This window comes from Tenrec ecaudatus, unplaced genomic scaffold (genome assembly GCF_050624435.1).
Source record: "Tenrec ecaudatus isolate mTenEca1 unplaced genomic scaffold, mTenEca1.hap1 Scaffold_398, whole genome shotgun sequence".
NCBI lineage: Eukaryota > Metazoa > Chordata > Mammalia > Afrosoricida > Tenrecidae > Tenrec > Tenrec ecaudatus.
Window position 1 is genome coordinate 66,514 of NW_027459265.1, and position 19,131 is coordinate 85,644.

General features: G+C 37.1%; 1 protein-coding gene across 1 annotated transcript in view; it reads right to left on the bottom strand.

The window, feature by feature from the left end:
- Positions 1 to 19,131, bottom strand: part of LOC142436553 (thyrotropin-releasing hormone-degrading ectoenzyme-like) — a 184,874-nt gene that overhangs the window by 58,073 nt on the left and 107,670 nt on the right. Inside the window, exons 6-8 of the mRNA XM_075540127.1 lie at positions 12,050 to 12,115; positions 11,248 to 11,435; positions 5,823 to 5,911 (exon numbers count right to left, since the gene is read on the bottom strand). Of these exons, the coding sequence (XP_075396242.1) occupies positions 5,823 to 5,911; positions 11,248 to 11,435; positions 12,050 to 12,115 (343 nt within the window). The remainder of the gene's footprint in view (positions 1 to 5,822; positions 5,912 to 11,247; positions 11,436 to 12,049; positions 12,116 to 19,131) is intronic.

A 19,131-nucleotide genomic window follows, 5' to 3' on the forward strand; every position in this document is an offset into this window, starting at 1 on the left:
ACTTCATTGTGGATGCTTTCAGACCTTGTGTGTCCTAGAACCTGCATACTCTTTAAATAAAATATTTTTAATCTTTGTGCATAAATGTAAGGAAATATATGTAAGTGTACACGTATACATGTATAAAACCACTGCCATGGAGTCAGTTCTAACTCACAGTGACCCTATCGGGAAGAACGGAACTGCTGCTCTGGTTATGAGGTCAGCTAGCCTCATCTTTCTCTGAAGGAACAGCTGGCTAGTTTGAACCAGCTTGCAGTCCAAATGCTTAGCTTGCTATGCCACCGTTTACTATAGCATGTGTTCATGTTCTCTATCTACAAAGCCTCCAGGATTCAGCAGAGCTTATGCTAAAACAGTGTCTCATGCCCAAGGGAAAAATAAATCATTTCCATGATAGCTCACACCAGAAAATGTATCACAGAGACCATGTGCAGCCCATTGGAGTCAGCTTCAGTCCATTGTCAATGTTTTTACATCTCAGACTCCAAATCAGGTTTTCCTATTATTTCCCCAAGGACGCATTCAAACATATAGTTTTTGAATGGAATCTCTTTACATAGAGTCCATCAGAAAATAATTCTACTACCACAAAAGGTATCGTGGACAAAAGTGGTCATTAATTGCTCAAAACTGGAATGAAGTGGAAGATTTAGTCCAAACATGCCAGCAAGATGAAGAGGCACCTATTACAGTCCACTAAAATATAATCCCAAACTATTGAAAAAAATCTAATATTTAATGTTTCAAAGCACTGTACTTTGGCCACATTTATATGTAGTACCCGTGCAAACGAGGTTCAGACAGTTGTAATTCAATTGTCCAACACAGCTGAAAATAGTCCATCTCAGGTCTTCCACCATCTAGGCTTCTTTCTAGTCTGGTCTATGCTCCTGACACAACGTGGTATAGTGCTTTTACTATCATAAAATACACATTTTCACATTCCTTCTCTCTTTTTAATTTGAAAGGAGAAATATGACAGTTAAAATAAACTAGAATAGGGGCAAGAAAGTCATGCCCGACTATACATCTATATACATAAATGTTTAAACTTCGATAGCATATTCCTTTTTTAAAACCACTTTACCTATAACCTGATGGACAAACAATGGCCTATAAGGTCCCTTTCAATGCTACAATTCAATGGAAAAGAAATGGTACACATTCTCTTAGGCTGACAATTGATCTCTAGTTTAATAGTGGTATGCAGAAGGAAAAGTCTATCAAGTTCTATTTTAGAGTATGAATGATTTTCTCTACCTATGATACTTTATAATCTCCTTTTCTTCAAAACTTCAATGTTTATCCACACAATTGCTATAAAGAAGCTTTAGAATATCATCCCCATTTTATGGATGCAATGATGACAAGAGATATAGTTAACAAGAAAATGTGGCAAGTATAAAAAATAAAATTGAAACATTAAGGATACTGTTTCTGTTGATCAACTTTGACTTTATTTTCATGCATCTGTAAGTTCACAATGATCTATTCCTTATAAAATATTAAAATCATGTCTGAATTCACAGAATAAATTGGATCTCCCCACTCCTTAAGTAATCACTTTATAGGTGATAATATTTAAAATTCAAGCCTCATATCTGATCATATAATTTAGAGTTTTACAGGTTTCAAATTGTCATGATTTATAATTATTAAATATAATTTAAAAGTTATTTCATGCTCATCTTTTATATAAATCTCATGTGATATAATTGGCTCTTGTTTTTAAATCAATTTTATTCAAAAATTTAAATCTATACTCAAATTAAAATAATATGTATGTATAAATGATAAAAGCAATTCTTACCCCTTTTATGTAGTCTGGTCAGTAAAAAAGAAGGAAAGGAAATAAAAGGCAGCCATCTCCTGCTTTTAAGTTTGCCATTATTAAACTGATAACTAAAACCTGAAGGTTATTACTGTTCGTGAATATTTTTATGTCTCTGGTATAAGTGAAATCTGTAGAGAAATAATCCCTGGCAAGATATAGTAATACATTCTTAAATACCTTTTCAGTTCTAGTTAATTATATCCCTAAAATATTCTTCAAATTAACTAATGGCAAGCAATGAATTTTAAAGTGTTCTTTTTCCATGGCCTCGTGATGTACAGTGCATGATGAGAACCATAAAAAATTATGGAAGCTATATTTTGAGGGTCGGTAATAATAATTAAAATTTCTATTTGGAATGTTCCCAAAATGACACAAGTCTTAGGCCATATCAAAACACAGAGCAGTTAATACTTTAAAATATTTTAGTTCTTATCATTCATTTACCACCACCACACACCCAACACACACCCAACACACACACCCAACACACACACCCAAAACACACACCCAACACACACACCCCAGGACCAAAAGAAGAAGGTGATATATTCTTTACAAACTTGGCTGGCTGCAGATGAGAAGAAATGTCAACCAGGATAACAAAACTGGAAATACACAATAAACTCTGTGATAACTTAGGTGGACTTCCTCCCTAAACTTGTAAGAGAATTAAATGAGATAATGTTCTGTAGCTCTTTAAGAGTCACTGGCATACACCCAATGACAAAGTGTTACATAACTAAGAGATCGCCCAGACAGCCTAACAAAACTTTACAATTTTATCCACGGTAAATAAGGGTGTGCTCATGAGAGAAGTATTAAAAATAACAGAAGAAAATCACAGCCCTAGACCTAGCTCTTTACCTAATTTGCCAACGGACTTGATCCAAGTTACCATCAAATTGTAATAAACTCATTTAGAAGATGGGGATTAAAATCATATTGCTTCTAAGGGCTTCTGAGTCTCAAGTAAGCCAATGCTGAAGGCAAAGGTGAGAGCACTTCAGCACTAGTTTAGTGTTTACTGACCTTTCAGAGCCAGTGTCTACTCTATTCTGACTGTGTTCTTTCCTAAAATGTAACTGAATGTATTGCCTTCCACTCTTGGGTAAGCAAATATCCAGTAAATATGCAAGCTATTACATTTATAATGCCTAGATTGTTGGTATTTTCTCAGTGAAAATGAAAGAGAGAAAAAATTTTGGCTGTTTCTAATAACTTAAAAATTGACTTAATACTTTAGGTAGCGTTTTATGTCATCTTTAGAAATAATTATATATTTATCCAAAGGGCTTCAAAAATTTAACTCTCAAGAAAATATGATGATGATAATCAAATTTAAACTTTATAATTAACTATGGCCTTGTGTGAATATATGTGAAATAAAATCTTTACTGACCATGAAAAATTACAAAACATTGATCTGGTTGTTGTCATTAAAATTTGGCATTTTTTACATGTGTTTATAACAATTGACCAATGCGTTTTTCTCCCTGGCTTAATGCAGATACTTTTCATGTACATTAGTTGTTTGTTTTGAATAAAATAGGAGATAACATATAAAAGAAGTTGAGGTTAACCAATCTTTTCTTTTTACCTAATTATAGTGTGGTGTCAGGTTTTTACTAGGCCTCATCGAAGTTCAGGACTTCAAGAGAAGATGGTGCATAGGTAAAATGACACTGAAAAAGGCAAACTAGAAAGATGACTTTTATTTTTAGCTTCACTGGGAATCGGTCACCCCAATTTGTGCATTTATAAAGCATTTATAAGGCCTTCAAGTGACATGTGGAAAACTTACTTGCTATTGAGTAAACACTTGACGGTATTGAGCAACCTTAAGTATTAAGTGTTACCATGTTCGTGTCAAATAGAGAACACTGCTGGGATTGAAACAAAAGGACACCTTACACTCTGATATGTGTGCAGTGCCTGACTGTGGGGTGGGGATGTGCCACTCACAATACCCCCTTCATAAATAGCATCCCCTAGAGTTTTAAAGCGTATACCTGTGCAGTTCTTCATAGCAGTTCTTCATATTAACATTGGTGATATTTAAGGCAAACATGTTGAAAGAATGGACTGTCATTATCCTGATTAATAACTCAAGATGAAGCAATCTCTCAAGTACAACCTGTATTGGTCAAGGGACGGCTTATGGTCTTCCCAAAAAGGAGAAAGTAAAGGATAAAGAGGAAATACCTTCTCCAGCAGGTTTCCAGTAAGAACAGACTCCCTATAGCCCTCACCTTCTAAGCTGAGTGTTTAGGCTGATTCAAATATATAATCAGTAAGTACTTCTACATTTCTTTAACTTTCTCATTTCCACTCTACATTTCAAAGGGATATGTCGTAGTTTATTTCTGAAGATATTATATCTCATGTTTCTAAGAAATGTATGGAGGGATGGCATAATTCAAATCGTTGGACAATTACAACTCCCTAGTTTCATTCACCATGTAATAACATATTATGTATTCAAGTAAAGGTGCTTCATGGGGATAAAAGAGAATTATAAAGGAAAATAAGATAGTAAGTGTGAATTCAGAATCACGAAATAAACGCTAACTCAAAGCAATTAAAAGAACAAATTGTAATGAGTTATTTTAAAGGAGAAGAAACCAATAAATGTTACAGTCAGCATTTCAATGTACCACCACATTACATGTGAATGTCTTATATACAATAAACGTGAATGGAATTGTAACTCTTTATAATATGCAGTTTCATATTAAAATTACATTAACACGAAATTATGAGTAACCTTCACCCCTGGGAATTACAAGTGTTTATGTTTCTGATAGTCAGATTACATTCTGGATTCAGTACATTTTGCCTATATGTAGCCATGCATCTATTTTGAGTACTTAACTGTGCCATGTATGAAATGAAACAAACATTTGTTTATTTACTTAAAACAAAAGATATATGCTCAAAATGATGTTTATAGCATAAAGAATTAAAATACACTAACAGCATTGGTGAAAGCAGCAAGGGGAAAAAGGTAGAAAAATGTGACCTTCTTAGTGCCACTGAAGTGTTAATAGAAGATGATCATCGCCTTTTCTCCAACTCGCTGGGAAGCGGAGCAAAAGGAACCCTCATGTGGACCCTGCTGTCCATGAAGGACTTAGAAGGGACTCAAGTACTCTTCTGTGAGTGATTGCAAATAGGCCCCTCTCCTGTTTGGCGCCATTTACACAGACAATAAGGAGCCCTGGTGGTGCTGGGGTCAAAGAGCAACAGCTGCTAACTAAGCGTCCCTGGTTCAGTCTCACAGCTCCTCTGGGGGTGAAAGAGGACACCGGTGTCCTGTGCGTGCAGGTACAGCCTGGGACACCCTAAGGGGCAGTGCTCCCGTGTCCGAGGACTGCTGGGAGTTGGAATCTATTTGATAGCACTGGGTCTGTGGGTAGAAAGACAATGAACTGGCTCTTCTCCCTGCACCTTGAGGTTTGACCCCCAAAGGGTGCACTTTGAGGACAACTCTAATCCTCTCCCTTCAAATCCAATAATTATAATTATCTAATCCCATGAAGGATATTGCTTCTCTGGTCTCTAAAAGAGATAGTCTGAAAATGCAAAGACAGTGGAATGGGATTAAAACTGTTGCCTCAGTTTCAGTTTGTGAGACACTGCTCTAATGGGAGTTCTGCTTACATTTTAATTAAATGTGTGATTATGAAATTATACAGTTTAAAACAGCTACGATGAGATCTACAAAAGCATTTAAATGTTTTCTCTTCACCATGAAAGGAACGAATAAACAAGAATTATATAGGCAGGGTGAAATTGGATGAGTCAGAAATTATACAGAAGAGATCCTCTTATGCTTTCTTATCTTGTAGAGGTGATTATCATTCTTCCATCTTCTCTTTCTAGTTTGTCTTTATGCACATTTTTATAACCCCAGAAACCAGAGGTTAAGTTGCTGAACAATTATCTGAAACCAATTGTCCACAGGGGAGAATATATATCTTACCTGATTTGTTAGACACCCAAATAATTGCTTCTGAAGACACATGGCTTCTATTTCCTACCACAATGGTTAATGGAATCTGCCACAGGTAGTTGCAAAATAGAAGAGTAGCTTTAAAAATACAAATTGGTGTTCATTTGAAAAACATGCATCTTCAGAGGGATTTTTATTAATGCTTTTTAGGGAAGCTACCAAAAACAACAATAAAAAAAGCACTCAGACATCAAAGTAGATTCTAATTCATTGTTTCTATCTCACCAAGAAGACTGTGCACTCAGAAGTTTTCTGTCAATGTAGAAGAGATCTCCTAATAATATACTTTGCCAAAAAAACCCAAAATGTTTGCATTAGGAGTTAAAAGTGGCTAAATACTACAGTATATATTGATTTGAATCTTAAAATAATTCATTTCTATTGTTTTAATATTAAACACTAGTGATTTTATGTATTCACATTTCACCAATTTCTCCTTATTTATTTTATAACTGTTCAGAGAGATATTTTATTATATTTCCATAAGGTTAATATGGCACACATAAGGTGATTCAGGCAAAGAGAATAAAACAAGACTGACAAGATCCCCCTAAAATCCATATAAACACAATGCACCCGACAGGGCACACCTAATGTCCTGCTGATTTAAATGAAATTTCCAAATGGATTGGCCAAGCACCACCGATACTTAATGTTCAAATGTGGGTCAGAGTTATAAAAGAGAAACATTTGATAAGGTTTGCCTTTTATAGTAATAAAAATCAAGGCCTATATGTTTACATAAAGTATCTATTTAATCTGAAAGGCTAACCAGTTAATGATAGATGATTTTACATTGCGTTCAAGCATTATATTTTATTTTCTTGAAATATAACCTGATTCCTTCAACTAATCATTGTGCTATTGCTAAACAGCTGGGAGTTCAAAGCTAAGAACTGTCCCACGGGAGGAAAGTGGGGCAATCAGCAACTGTACACGTTTACAGGGTCAGTAACCCTATGCAGGGTCATGACGAGTCAGAATGGACTTGCTGACGTGGGCCTGTCTTGTTGTTTTAGTTTGCTTTTATCATTGTGTCATTGGCAAGACTTCACAACAAGCGAGCAATGAGTATTAAAGTCATATATTTTGTTTGTGATATAAGAAGCTATACTGTGTCAGCTTCATAACTGGAGAGCGACTGAAGAACTGAGAACCAGGGGAGACGCCAAGTGACTGATCATAAAATGGGCGTCTTTCTGGAGATTTGGGAAGAGCAGTGCTGAATCGGTCCCTCGACACATAATTGTTTTACGTGTCACAGAGTTCATTTCTCACACTCACAATTAATACATGGGAATTCATCAAGAGTAATATGTTAGATGGAAAAGAGGAAAATTCATTATGTCATAACAACTGCTATCCCCAAAGTCAAAAGTCAAAAGGCCATCCTTGACATTCTGAATTTTAAATGATAAGCTGAACTTAATCAGAGAAACATTTCTGAGTGCCAACCATGTGAAGGTACCCTGTTACACTGTAATTGACTCCACATAATCCATCATGAAAGAACCAATTTATTGTTGCCTAACCTGGTTCTTTGGATAGAAGTTAGTGAACAAAACAATTTATGTTCCTTAAGAGAGGCCTCGACGCATGCAATGAAAAACATGTGATAAATATATGACAATGGACACACCGTGGGAACATCACAGCCAGATTATTTTATTATTTTTTAAACAGCATCCCTCACCAAAGATAATTAATCTATTTTGGTTAATTGGAAAAATAAGTTACGAGGCAATAGTACCTGGATCTAATCTAAATGCTGGATCTAATTTTCAATTTAAAACACAAGTTTATTTTTTGTGTGTACTTGCAAACAATAGATATTGGAGACATTCAATTAATTACTCTCTGTAATTAGACCGAAAGGAACTGGGTGGAGTATAAGTAAAATGAAAGACCAAATCAATTTCTCTGTAAGACATAGACTAACTTTATGAACAAGACTTTATAGGTGTATATCTTCCACATTGAATTGACGATCTAAATTGTGAAGCCAAACAGATATTAATTAAAAAGCAAACAATATATACGACTAAAAACATCTAAAGACCCTCTAAATAAGTCTAAGACTCTAGTAGTATGTAATATTTTAAAAAGTGATTAGAAAAAATTAATGTGTGTAGTTAGATTATGTTCTTGTTGTTTCTGTTTAACTGATCATATGGATATCATATTTTAAGTAACAATAGAAAATTTTCAAAAAATATATCCCTTTCTTCAGTAGTTCTTAAGAATTCTGATTGTACTAACATGGAAAAGAATTGGTACGTTTTAAAAAGTGGAATGAGAAAAATCACACCCAGGAGTTGCTACTAACATTCACGAAGCATTGATGCACACAGGGAAACCCTCCGGAGACTGCTGCAGGTGGGGCCCATAAGGAAAGGGTGAGTGTGCGGACACACAGAATGCCCTGTCGCCCAAGACTCCCAGGAGGTGCCCCATGCTTCAGGTGGTATTAGTTAACAGTGAAATGTATTAAATTTATAATGAAATGAAGGAAAAACAAACTATGAAAATTCACAACTTCCTGTGTACCAAAGTCCTACCAAGGATTTTATGCACTTAAACACATTACTAAATATATGCAATTGTTAGAAATAGCAAAGATTCATTCTTCCTCTACTTAACAGCTAGGATGTACATTTATTACATATGGAAAAATAATTACATTACACATTTAAAATGTTCCAGGTAAGAGGTAATGATAATTGTCCCACAGAACAGTCATGGCAAAGCGAAAGTCATGATCAGTAAAGCTGGGTGCTTTGGGACCTACGGCTGACCTGTAGAGTGGGGGGCCTTTGGCTACTTAACTGGGTTTGCTGATGCACAGAGCTGGAGCTAAGTGCTTTGGGCTGAACCTTACACAGGAGTGCCATGCTTGCTGGGTCTTTGTTATCACCTGGAAGAGAACTTGGTGACTTCTCCTGACAGGACAACCATGTCCTATGTATTTTTCACCTTGATTGTATGTAACCTGTAAACTTCCTTAAATAAAACCCTTTAATCTCAAATATTGTCTGTGAGTTCCCAGTTGCCCCTCCAATGAACGATCCAAGTCAGTAGCTGAAAAGTCGAGAGCCGTGAGAAACATTTATTTTAGCACGTCAGCAATGTCTCTTCTAGAGACCTCGGAAGGCTTGTACAAGGAGCACACAGACTTGATTTTCAAGCTTTAACTGAACATTAATATAAATTAAGCAATAATCTAAGTGGGGAATAGTAAATTCTCATCTAGAGATGGATTCTGTCCTACTAGGAAAATTATTTTAAATAATAGAATGTCATGTATATATATTTTTTTGCTCTGTTTGCCATTAAATGGATTCTGACGCATGGTCCTCCAACAGGTCGGGGTACAACTGCCTTAGGGTTGTCCCGGTCTGCTGTCTTAATGGGAGCACACTGCTCCCCCTTTCTGCCAGGGAGTGGCTGGCAGCTTCGACATGCCATCTTTGCTGGCGGCTGAGCACTTTAACACTACGCCACCAAGGGGATTTTAATTTTCCTCAACATTTTTATATACCAATTTCTCAGATTCAGAACCATCCAGGTGGTTTTATAATGCCAGCAGAAGCTAAGCGCTCTGTGCTAAAACTGCTTACTCATGCTGAGAGACTTTCCCCCGTGAAGAGCCAGGCTCCTGGCTGACACCTCTGATGCAGGTTATGGGCTGGCAGAGTATTTTTGTTCAATATTTGTTCTGTCATCTGGGTGTCCTTTCTGTTTTTCTGCATCGGGGAGGCCTGTGTCAGACTGTTCATTCTCAAAGGCATGGCCCCAATCTGGCTTCGCCACAGTCAAGTCGTTTTTGTGTACTTCGTGGTCCAAGCCGAAGCGTGTTTCGCCTGGGGCCAGACGGTGGGTGATCAGGGCAGCCTTTGACAGCTGTGGGGACCCAGAGAAGGGGACGAAGCAGTGACAGGCAGATCCCAACAGGGTGAAGGGAGGAGTGTTATTCTGCGTGTTCGAGGAGTTTAATTGCAAAAGGCAACTCCTCATACCTGGTGAAGGCCTCTCTCTACTTGAGCCTTTAACCTCCATGTGCCCCCATCTTGACGAGAGTAGAACAAACTGCAAAGTCAGCAGAAAGAAGGGGGTCCTACTCCCAGCCCCAGCCACAGTCTCAGAAACTCCCAGGCTAGTTCAACCCTGTGTTTAGGGGGGCTAGGAGTCGCCATCAACCTGATGGCGCAGAATTGGGTTTTCATCTGTATGGCAGCAGACCTGCAAGTCTGTCCCCGGCAGCATGGCTGGGTGAGAACCCAGGGCCAATCTTTCCATTCTAACTGCTGTGGAGCCCAGCTCCTTCCTACACCTATAGTATCGTATCGTATACTATAGTATCGTATCGTATTGTATAGTATAGCTGCTGTACCAGTATTTATCTCAATACAACAGTGAAGACTTCATGTTTTCTTAAATGGAGTTCCAATATCAGCCACCAGAAAATGTTCATGAATCTCCCTAACACTTTTATTCACATCAAGCTAACTTGGAGATGCTATCCATTCATGTAAGTTTAAAATATTCCCCACCAATCCTACATAATAATGGATGATGAAGTCCAGCATCCTAATTTCCCAAGGTGATAGGACACAGCATGAGTAAACTAATATGAGCACTTCTATTTACTTATTACTTTTGATCTCTATACTTGCCCTCCCTTCACCCCTCCAATCCCTTACCAGGGCATTCTATATATAAATTTAAAAACTGCCTGATTTGAAGTGTACTTTCTTACATTGACTCAGTCTTTACTGAAACAAAGTAGTAAAAATAAACTAGAAAAATTGGATAGAATGTTTATATTCTGAATTTTAAGTAATTAAATGGGTTCCCCAATGTTAAATTTATAGCAAATCAAAATTCAGGTGTGTTTTCTATAGTTTTAAACACCACATTTGAGGGAAAGAGAATATATTTTCATATTGCCACTTCTACTTAAGATCACCTTAAGGTATTTATTTAGTTTTTGAGTTTTGTTAACTAGGATAATATTTATTATCTAAATACTTTTGATTTGGTTTTCTAGATTGATCCCATTCAATTCACAACACACCTTAACTTTCTTAAAGATGATTAAAAAATATTATAACAAAAAGTAAAATATCATATCTCACATTTAAAATGATTAGAATAATTTAAAATAGTCTTCAATGAAATACCATAAGTGTGCTCATCAATCAGGGGTTAAAATATGTAAGGTATCGGCAGTAAAAGGAATCAAAAATACCATATGGAAATAAAGAAATAAAAAGAGTCTTAACTTATATTTCAGAATTATGTTGTCAAAATTATCTTAAAATATTAAAATTAAAAGGTGAATGGAAAAAAGAAAAGTTCCTATATTCATGTTAAATTAAAAGAGAGTCAGTGGTACCTGCTGTTTCGATGTTCAAAGGTTTTGGTCTTAGCACTTATATCATAAATGAAGCGTTGCTGGGTAATGGTTACCCTCTTTTCGGCTTTTGCATTTCCCAAGATGGTGATAACAGGATAGCCCTTCTGGAGCGTCCACTGATCCATGACTTCTTGTATATTTACATATTTTCCATTCCTCTTCAAAGCCTTTAGAACCCAAATTGGATAAATGAGCTTTATAAGCATGAATTATACATATAATTATATTAAATCATTTTCACTTTTACCTTTAATATTTACCTAAATATGAAACATTTCAAGATCAGTGAAGCTAATATAATGTGTTACTAAAATTAATTTTCTCACCTTAAGTTAGGCTTCATGCATATATATATGGAAGTTTCATTAGCATTAATTTTTTTTACATAATGGAGAATAAAATACATTTTACTGGTAAAGTAAATACATGCAGCATCATTAAATATCCCCAGTGTGTCTAGTTGGTATATTTAAATATTTTTCATGCACACAAGAAAACATATTTCCTTAAAAACTTGCAGTATTTCTCACTTTAGCATGACTCACTTCCCAAATATATTAAAATTGTATTCCATAATTATTATCTTTTTAAAGTATGAAAGGCATCAATAACATTAAGTACATTTAAATCCCATTGTATTTTTATTACATTTTATATAGCTCATTACTATACATTTATAAATAATATGCGACAAAGGAAATAAAAGCTCAAAATGAAAACATACTGTCAGCGTCAATAAAAGTTACCAATGGTTTGGGTTCTTTTTCTTCCTATACTTTACCTCTGAGAAGGCATTCCAGAGATCATTTCTGGCTGCGTTGCCATACTTATGAATGGTTAAATAATCCTACAAAGAAAATAAGATTTGAATTACAATTTAACTGCTAAGCAATTACCAGTTAATATAATCATTTCTCAAATCAAATAAACAATTCTATTTGCTGTGCTTATATTGATACAAAGAGAAATACTCATAAAGGTTTATAAGAATTAAATTTTAAACTATTCAAAAAAACTTAAGCATAGCATATTTTCTAATTAAGTATCAAATAACTTTAATCTTTAAAAATTATTTTTGAGAGTTGAATCATTTATAGATTTGGGGGGGGTCAAAAAACATCCCTTCATTTATCATGTCAACCTTGGCTTTTTTAATTAAATTACCTCCCCAGTGTAATATTTTGGGAAACCTTGCCCATCAGGATTTTAGACTGGAATCTAAAAAAATATTTCATGGGATAAGAACAACTCTGACAATAACAAATCTTTACTGCGGTGGATGTCTTTCGAGTTCAGATTCCATGGAAGAGTATAAAATGAAAGCAATGTGTGGTTTTGTGTGACCCTTATCAGAAGGCCTAACTAAGAAAGATTTGGTCAAGTGGGACTGGCTGATTTTTGTCTACGTAGCCAGTGTAAATGAGTCCCAATGGCCTTCTGTTAGTCAAACAGGTAAGAGGTATCACTTTGACCAAAGAGGACTGTTGTCACAGGCTTTCTAGTGCGAAGGTGCCTATTATCACAGAGATAAACATTGCTTTTCATTGACTTGATGAAAAAGTATTATTAAAAAGAAATTTTATCCTGGTCTAATATTTTTTTAATTTAGGAATTCCCAACTATTAGTTAAACCTACACACTCTCTTTCTAATTTAAGCCTTCCTCCTCTCTGGGAGGCATGGATGCATCGCGGTGAATGCGTCCTCAGTTATGACGACTGGGCACTTAGTTTTCCGATGTCGAAGTGGGAGAAGGAGAAGAACATAGATGATGTTAAGCAAAGTGTCTCATTTGAGATCCTTTCAGCCCTAGAACTTGGAGGTAACAGGCAAATGCTTAATTTACATGCCAGTTCTGAAACTGGGGGAAAAATGCTGACTCCATTGAGAACTTTATGTAAAGTGGGATGCTTTGGAGATAATTAAAGTTGTAGAAGCAGATTTTCTGAAATACAAATTGTAGCACCTGTGACAGATTGAGCTTTTGTGGGCAACTCACATGTTCAGATGGCACCTCCCACTTAATCAGACGCCTGGAGAAGTAACATCCACACTGACTTAGCAATGACAGATTTCTCATCAAGATGCTCTGGACAACTTTACTGCGAATTTAGATCTCCAAAGAACTAATCTGAACCTGGAGTTTAGCTTTGGGTAGGAGAGCTATATGAAGCACTCTCTATTTGAACCCTGGGACTAGGATTTAAATCATTTTCTGATTAGGTGTTAAAATTTTTAGAAATTTTGCTTTTAATTTGTTTGTGTGTGTATCTTGGGGGAATCTCTTGAATACACTGAAAAACAATGGACATTGAAACTTATAAATGTATGTGAAACATCTATTTAAATGAGAACTATTATTGTTGAGTTCTGTTTATGCAGAGGTATTGGGATAATAAAAGAGAGGCAGCAAAGGGACACCGATAGATCTGGAAAGGACCGATGCAGGAATACAGGTTTCCCCTTGGGGTGGATCAGAATATCTACAGTCAGTCTACCATGAGATCGGTTGGATCTTAGCTTGATTTTGATCATTAGCTCAATGTCTTTTTTACTCTCCCAATTCTGTATAAGGCTCCAATTTGTTTCTAATAAGCTGAAATGGCAATCAGTCAGGATTAAGAAGGGGGTCTTCATATGCCAGGCTGGATATTCAGGATAGAAATGGTATGTTTTTGTTGGAATCCCATCAGCTTCAATATTCATGGCATTGGAATTCTTCAGATTTCAACTGTCTTTCCTCCCCAAACACATATTCTTTAGTTATCCCAGCCTTTCTCTTATACAACAACGATATACATATGGAAATATATTCTTAGTCTTTGGAGAATTACAAAGAAAATGTGAGGATCATGCCTATTAAAAACCATATCATCTATTTATTCTTTTATTTCCATGAATTGTATAATGCACTTAGTATAGACCAGGAAGGTTTCGTGGGAATGGAGGAACAGTGATGGGCAAAAGGTCGTTGAGAAAAAAATGTAAATAACAAGATGCAATTTGAGTAGGTCCCTGTGACTGAAGCTGTGAAAGTCTTGGACCAAAAATTACAGAGCCAAAGCAATTCCAATGGTTGGTGCATGTTTACATCGAACGACTTTAACTTCTATTCTAACCTACCAGTAAATGAATATGACAATGATTGGATAAGAAATTTATTAATAAATATAGACACATATATGAAAATCCAACATTAGATATGACATTACAATATAAATGTATAAAGTATAATGCTTTGACATCCACTGTAAGAACAGTGATGGGCTGTCTATACTAGATATTTCAGAAATGAAAGAAGTTGAAAATAATGAAGATGATTAGTTGAATATACTTATGAGACCTATCTAGCAATATAAACTGATTACAAGTTAAAAAGGGATTAACCGAAAGCATATTCTGATATATCTACCTATGGGAAAGCAAACATGCATAGTAGTTAAAAGTGAAGTGAACTACTTTAAAATGTAGTTAAAAGGAAGGTTCAATATTATATAACCCAAACCTCTCTGCCATCAAGTCAATGCTGACTCATAGTGACCCTCCGAGGGTTTCTGAACTGTAACTGTTTGCGGGAGTAGATAGCCCTGTCTTCCTCCCATGTACCTGCTGGTGGGTTTGAACTGCCAGCCATGTGGATCACAGTCCCACACGTAAATACTACACCACCAATAGTGATTGAGGTGATATTAGCTACAATAATCTTCTTAATAAGCTCAGGCTACTGAATAGGAAACTGAATTACGTAACCAACCAAAGGGTAGCATCACTAATAATTAAGGAATGTTTCACATAAAAAACTATAATGTCATTTGCCTCTCTTAACACTGAATTGCTTTATATTCCTTCACTTAATTCACATAACATTGGGATAGGTAATATAATCATTTAAGATATCAGGAAATTTGAAATCACAGACCCTGGTCCATATCCAAACCCCATACATATGTCTACAGCCCAATATCCACTAGATTCCCCAAAGATAATTAAGGGTCATATTCAAAGAAAGCTAAACTCACTCTCCTCCCCCAAACTGTCTCTTCTTGAGGGCTTTTCCCCAATGATGAATGTGAACCAAAGAGTCATCTTTCACGCCTTCCTGTCCTTCCCGTCACATTACTGCTCTGATATCCTGAATCTTCCTCTAAGGTGCCACGCTACACATTACAGCTTCTCACCTGGACACAGCGCCTGCCACTGCTTCTTCTCTCTTTCAACCCTACCACACACCACTGTGCTAGCCAGCCAATACGGTGTGCTCAGAAAACACTACACCTTGAGCTCCCTCATGGACTAGCCCCGCTGTACTTCCTCAAGCCTCTTAGCACTTGTTGCCCAGTCTCAGATTAGCTACTTTATTTGAAGATGCCTAATACAATATTTTCTCTATTTCCTAGTTCTCCACTCAAACTTTACCTTTCTCCTTTACTGTGCAAATTCACTTTAATAGTCAAGTCTCAATTTTAATGCATTTTCCCTGAGAATCTTTGCCCACTTCTGCCTCCTTTCTAATTCTGAGCCAAGTACCTTGTACCCTATCAGAAGACATATTACTCTGTGTTTCAATTGCCTGCTCACTAATTTAACTGCCCACATAATCTAAAAACTCCCTAAGTAAATCCCACCCAAACCATTGGCATCCAGCTGTTTCCACTGCATGGTCGTCCTGTAGGAGGGAGTCACACTTTCGGTAGCATTTCCTAGAATTTTGCTTCTTTTGTTTTACAGAGATCTGCCATGTTTGGTTAAAACTACTTTGCTTTTGGTTAGCACAGAACACTTCCCCACTGCAGGACTAGCGCCTCTCGCCATAAGGTCAAAAACAAAATGGTACTGGTATCCAATTGATTATGATGTATACCACAAAGTAGAATTGCCCCCTTTGGGTGTCTAAAGTTATAAATCTTTACAGGAGCAGAAATCATATAGAGCAGCTGGTACTTTTGAACTATTGACCTTGCACTTAGCAGTTCAATAAGTGATCTAATATACCACCAGGGCTCTATTGTGTAAGGTAAGGACCTGGTTGTTTTGGCTTATCACTGTTTAACCAAACTGTGTTCCCAATATAGTACGCAATAAATGCTCAATCTGCGTGTGTTTTCTGAGGTTCCTTAGTCAATATGCTTTTCTATTACTAATTTGCAATGAAGTAAAAGATTTATTACACTGATAAAAGCAAGAAAACCAAACCCAGTGCCACTGAGTTCATTCTGACTCATAGCAACTCTGTATAGGCTTTCCCAACCACATCTGGACAGGCATGCACAGGCTCATCTTTCTTCTGTGGCTGTTGGGTTTGAACAACTGACCTTGAGATTAGCAGCTCACACACCAACAGTGCTCCTTACTATTCACACCAGATTCGCTCAAATACTCAAACTCATTTTTCTCAGTGTTTATTTGTTATATATAATTTACATTAATACATATGCAGTTCCATATCAAAAGATTTTGAATGATTGAATATAATACCATTTTTGGTTTTCCACTTTTGGCTAACAAGTAGTACAGTTCATAACGTTTCATATATAAAAGCCAGTGGGACTAAGAAAGGTCAGAGGGAAAGTAAAATGTTGAGCTGAGGAAGTAAAGGCCTATTATCTTTCAAGGTTTACATGCAAATAGTTATGGAATGCTTACTCTCTTATTAATGAGTCTTTCCGTGTGTTAGGGCAGCAGATTAGCTGCATGAGTAGTCTATCCCTCAGGTTGCAGAGGGACCATTCAATAAAAACCAAAGATGCATGACGTACTTTAGATGTGTTTAGCTGAAAGTAAAACGAAAATTTACCCTATGATGACTTTTCTTTATTTTTTCCCCAGGATGACTTTCAAAGTGATAAAAACGTGTCCCGTCCTCTAAGAAAAGGAAGATTACAGTAGAGGTGCAGCCCCTCCCTCCGGAGCACTTCACTGAGCCCCCTTAGTGGAATCTTTCCTCCAGTTTGGGCTCTTAGCAGCTGAGGCCCAAGCACAAGATTCAGATATCACAGTCGGCAGAGACAGAATTGTTCCTTCCATCAGATGTTAAAGACTCAAGAGACCTTTGCTTCAGATCCTGCAGCCAATACCTCAAATTTCTCCTTTATCAGAATTTTATGATGTCATGAATTATACATATTAGGATTATTTAGTATATAATTTAACCAACCTAGCTAAAACATGCTTCTGATGCACTAAGCAGTACCATTTGGATCTTGCAGAAGGCAGAATCCAGTCCTTAGCAGGATATGGCTGCCTAGAGTAGGTGAAGGTGAGACGTTGAACAAAGTCAGAATTCAGTTCATGAGTAAAAGGGAAGACTCGCTCATGAGCACACCACAAACAATGCTTTCTACAGTGAGACCAGGCCCCATGTTGCACGCAGTGACTCTGCTATGAGGATGTCATCTACTTGCACGACTAGTTTGAGAAATGATAAATAAATTCAGGCATTGATTTTTTTTTTCCTGACTGTATGGCAGGAAGGTTGAAACAGGTTTAATACATTATTTCTTTCTATCACGATAAAATGTGCCTTGAACAATTGATACCAAAATATGTCAGTGTTTGGCTTTCCGACATTTAAACAGCACTTTTCGATGGGGGCAATAATTCAATACGGACTTTTATAAGAGAGCAAGGAGAGGGACACAATACTACAGGCACACTTGCCACTCTCTCTGGTAAGAGAGGATGGGCGTGCCCCCTGTCCTCAGACAACCCCATGCTCCCTTCGAGGTCTGTGGATGCCCGTGGGTAGAGCAAAGAAGGGAAGGAAGATCATTGAAATGTATGTCCTGTCTTGGTGACAGGAGCTGGGTGGGGGCCATGTCAGCAACTGGATCTGAGAGTTCTGTAGCTCGACTCTGGCTGCCTCTCTGTATTTCACAGAACCCTTTAGTTACTACTCTATTTCCAAAGCCCAGCTATTTAGACTTTCTTTTGACCCAATGCGCTACCTTTGAACCCTGCACTAAATTTGTTCTGGATAATACAGCTGGAATTTGCTTCTGTGGCTTGCAACTCCAAACCCTAACTGATAGAATACTAAAAGGTGTCGTAAGCTGAACAAACAAAACAAAGATATGGCTAAATTTCCCTAATAACCCACCAGCTTTTGTGTGTGTTATAAAATGGACTCACTGTCAACGAGTGGATGACTCCTCACAGTAACCCAGTAGCACGGGGGACCTGCCCCTGTGAGTCTCTGAGACTGTAACTCTGTGAGTCACAGCCAACACAGAACCCCTCCACCACCAGGGCTCCGCATAATAAGTATCGGGGAAAGTTTTCAAAAGAGGCAGACCAGAAGGTTAAAGTCCACACACACAAACCTGTACACACACAGAAACTGAAAGGGATGCAGCCTGTGCAGAAGCTCTTAGACGGAGGTGCACATAAAGCGACAGCGACGACAGTGCATAATTATAATAAGCTACTTTCTTGTCTTTACAAAAGCTTCCACAGCCGGGGTCCATAAGCAGAGGAAGGACCACGAGCTCCGGACTCCAATCTGTGCCAGTGTGTGCACTGTGAGAGTGTGGTAACCTGAAGGGGTCCATGAACACCACCACCACAGATTACAAACTGCCAGGTCACAGCAATGTCACCGAGAGTGGGATAAAATATATTGGAATGCTGGCCTGTGCCAGCATTCAGAGGATGTCTCTACAATCCCTGACCTTGAACGAAAGCAGCAAGGAGACTCACACAGTGACAGATGACAAAGTAAAATACCACAAAGCTGGAGTATAGACCAGATGCTATTTTAGGTAATATGAGAAGACTAGTTAGAGATTATGAGATTATGTAAAATGAGCATCAAAGCAGTGACAAAGCATAAAACAAAATAAAAGCAGTAAAGTTCACATTTTCATTA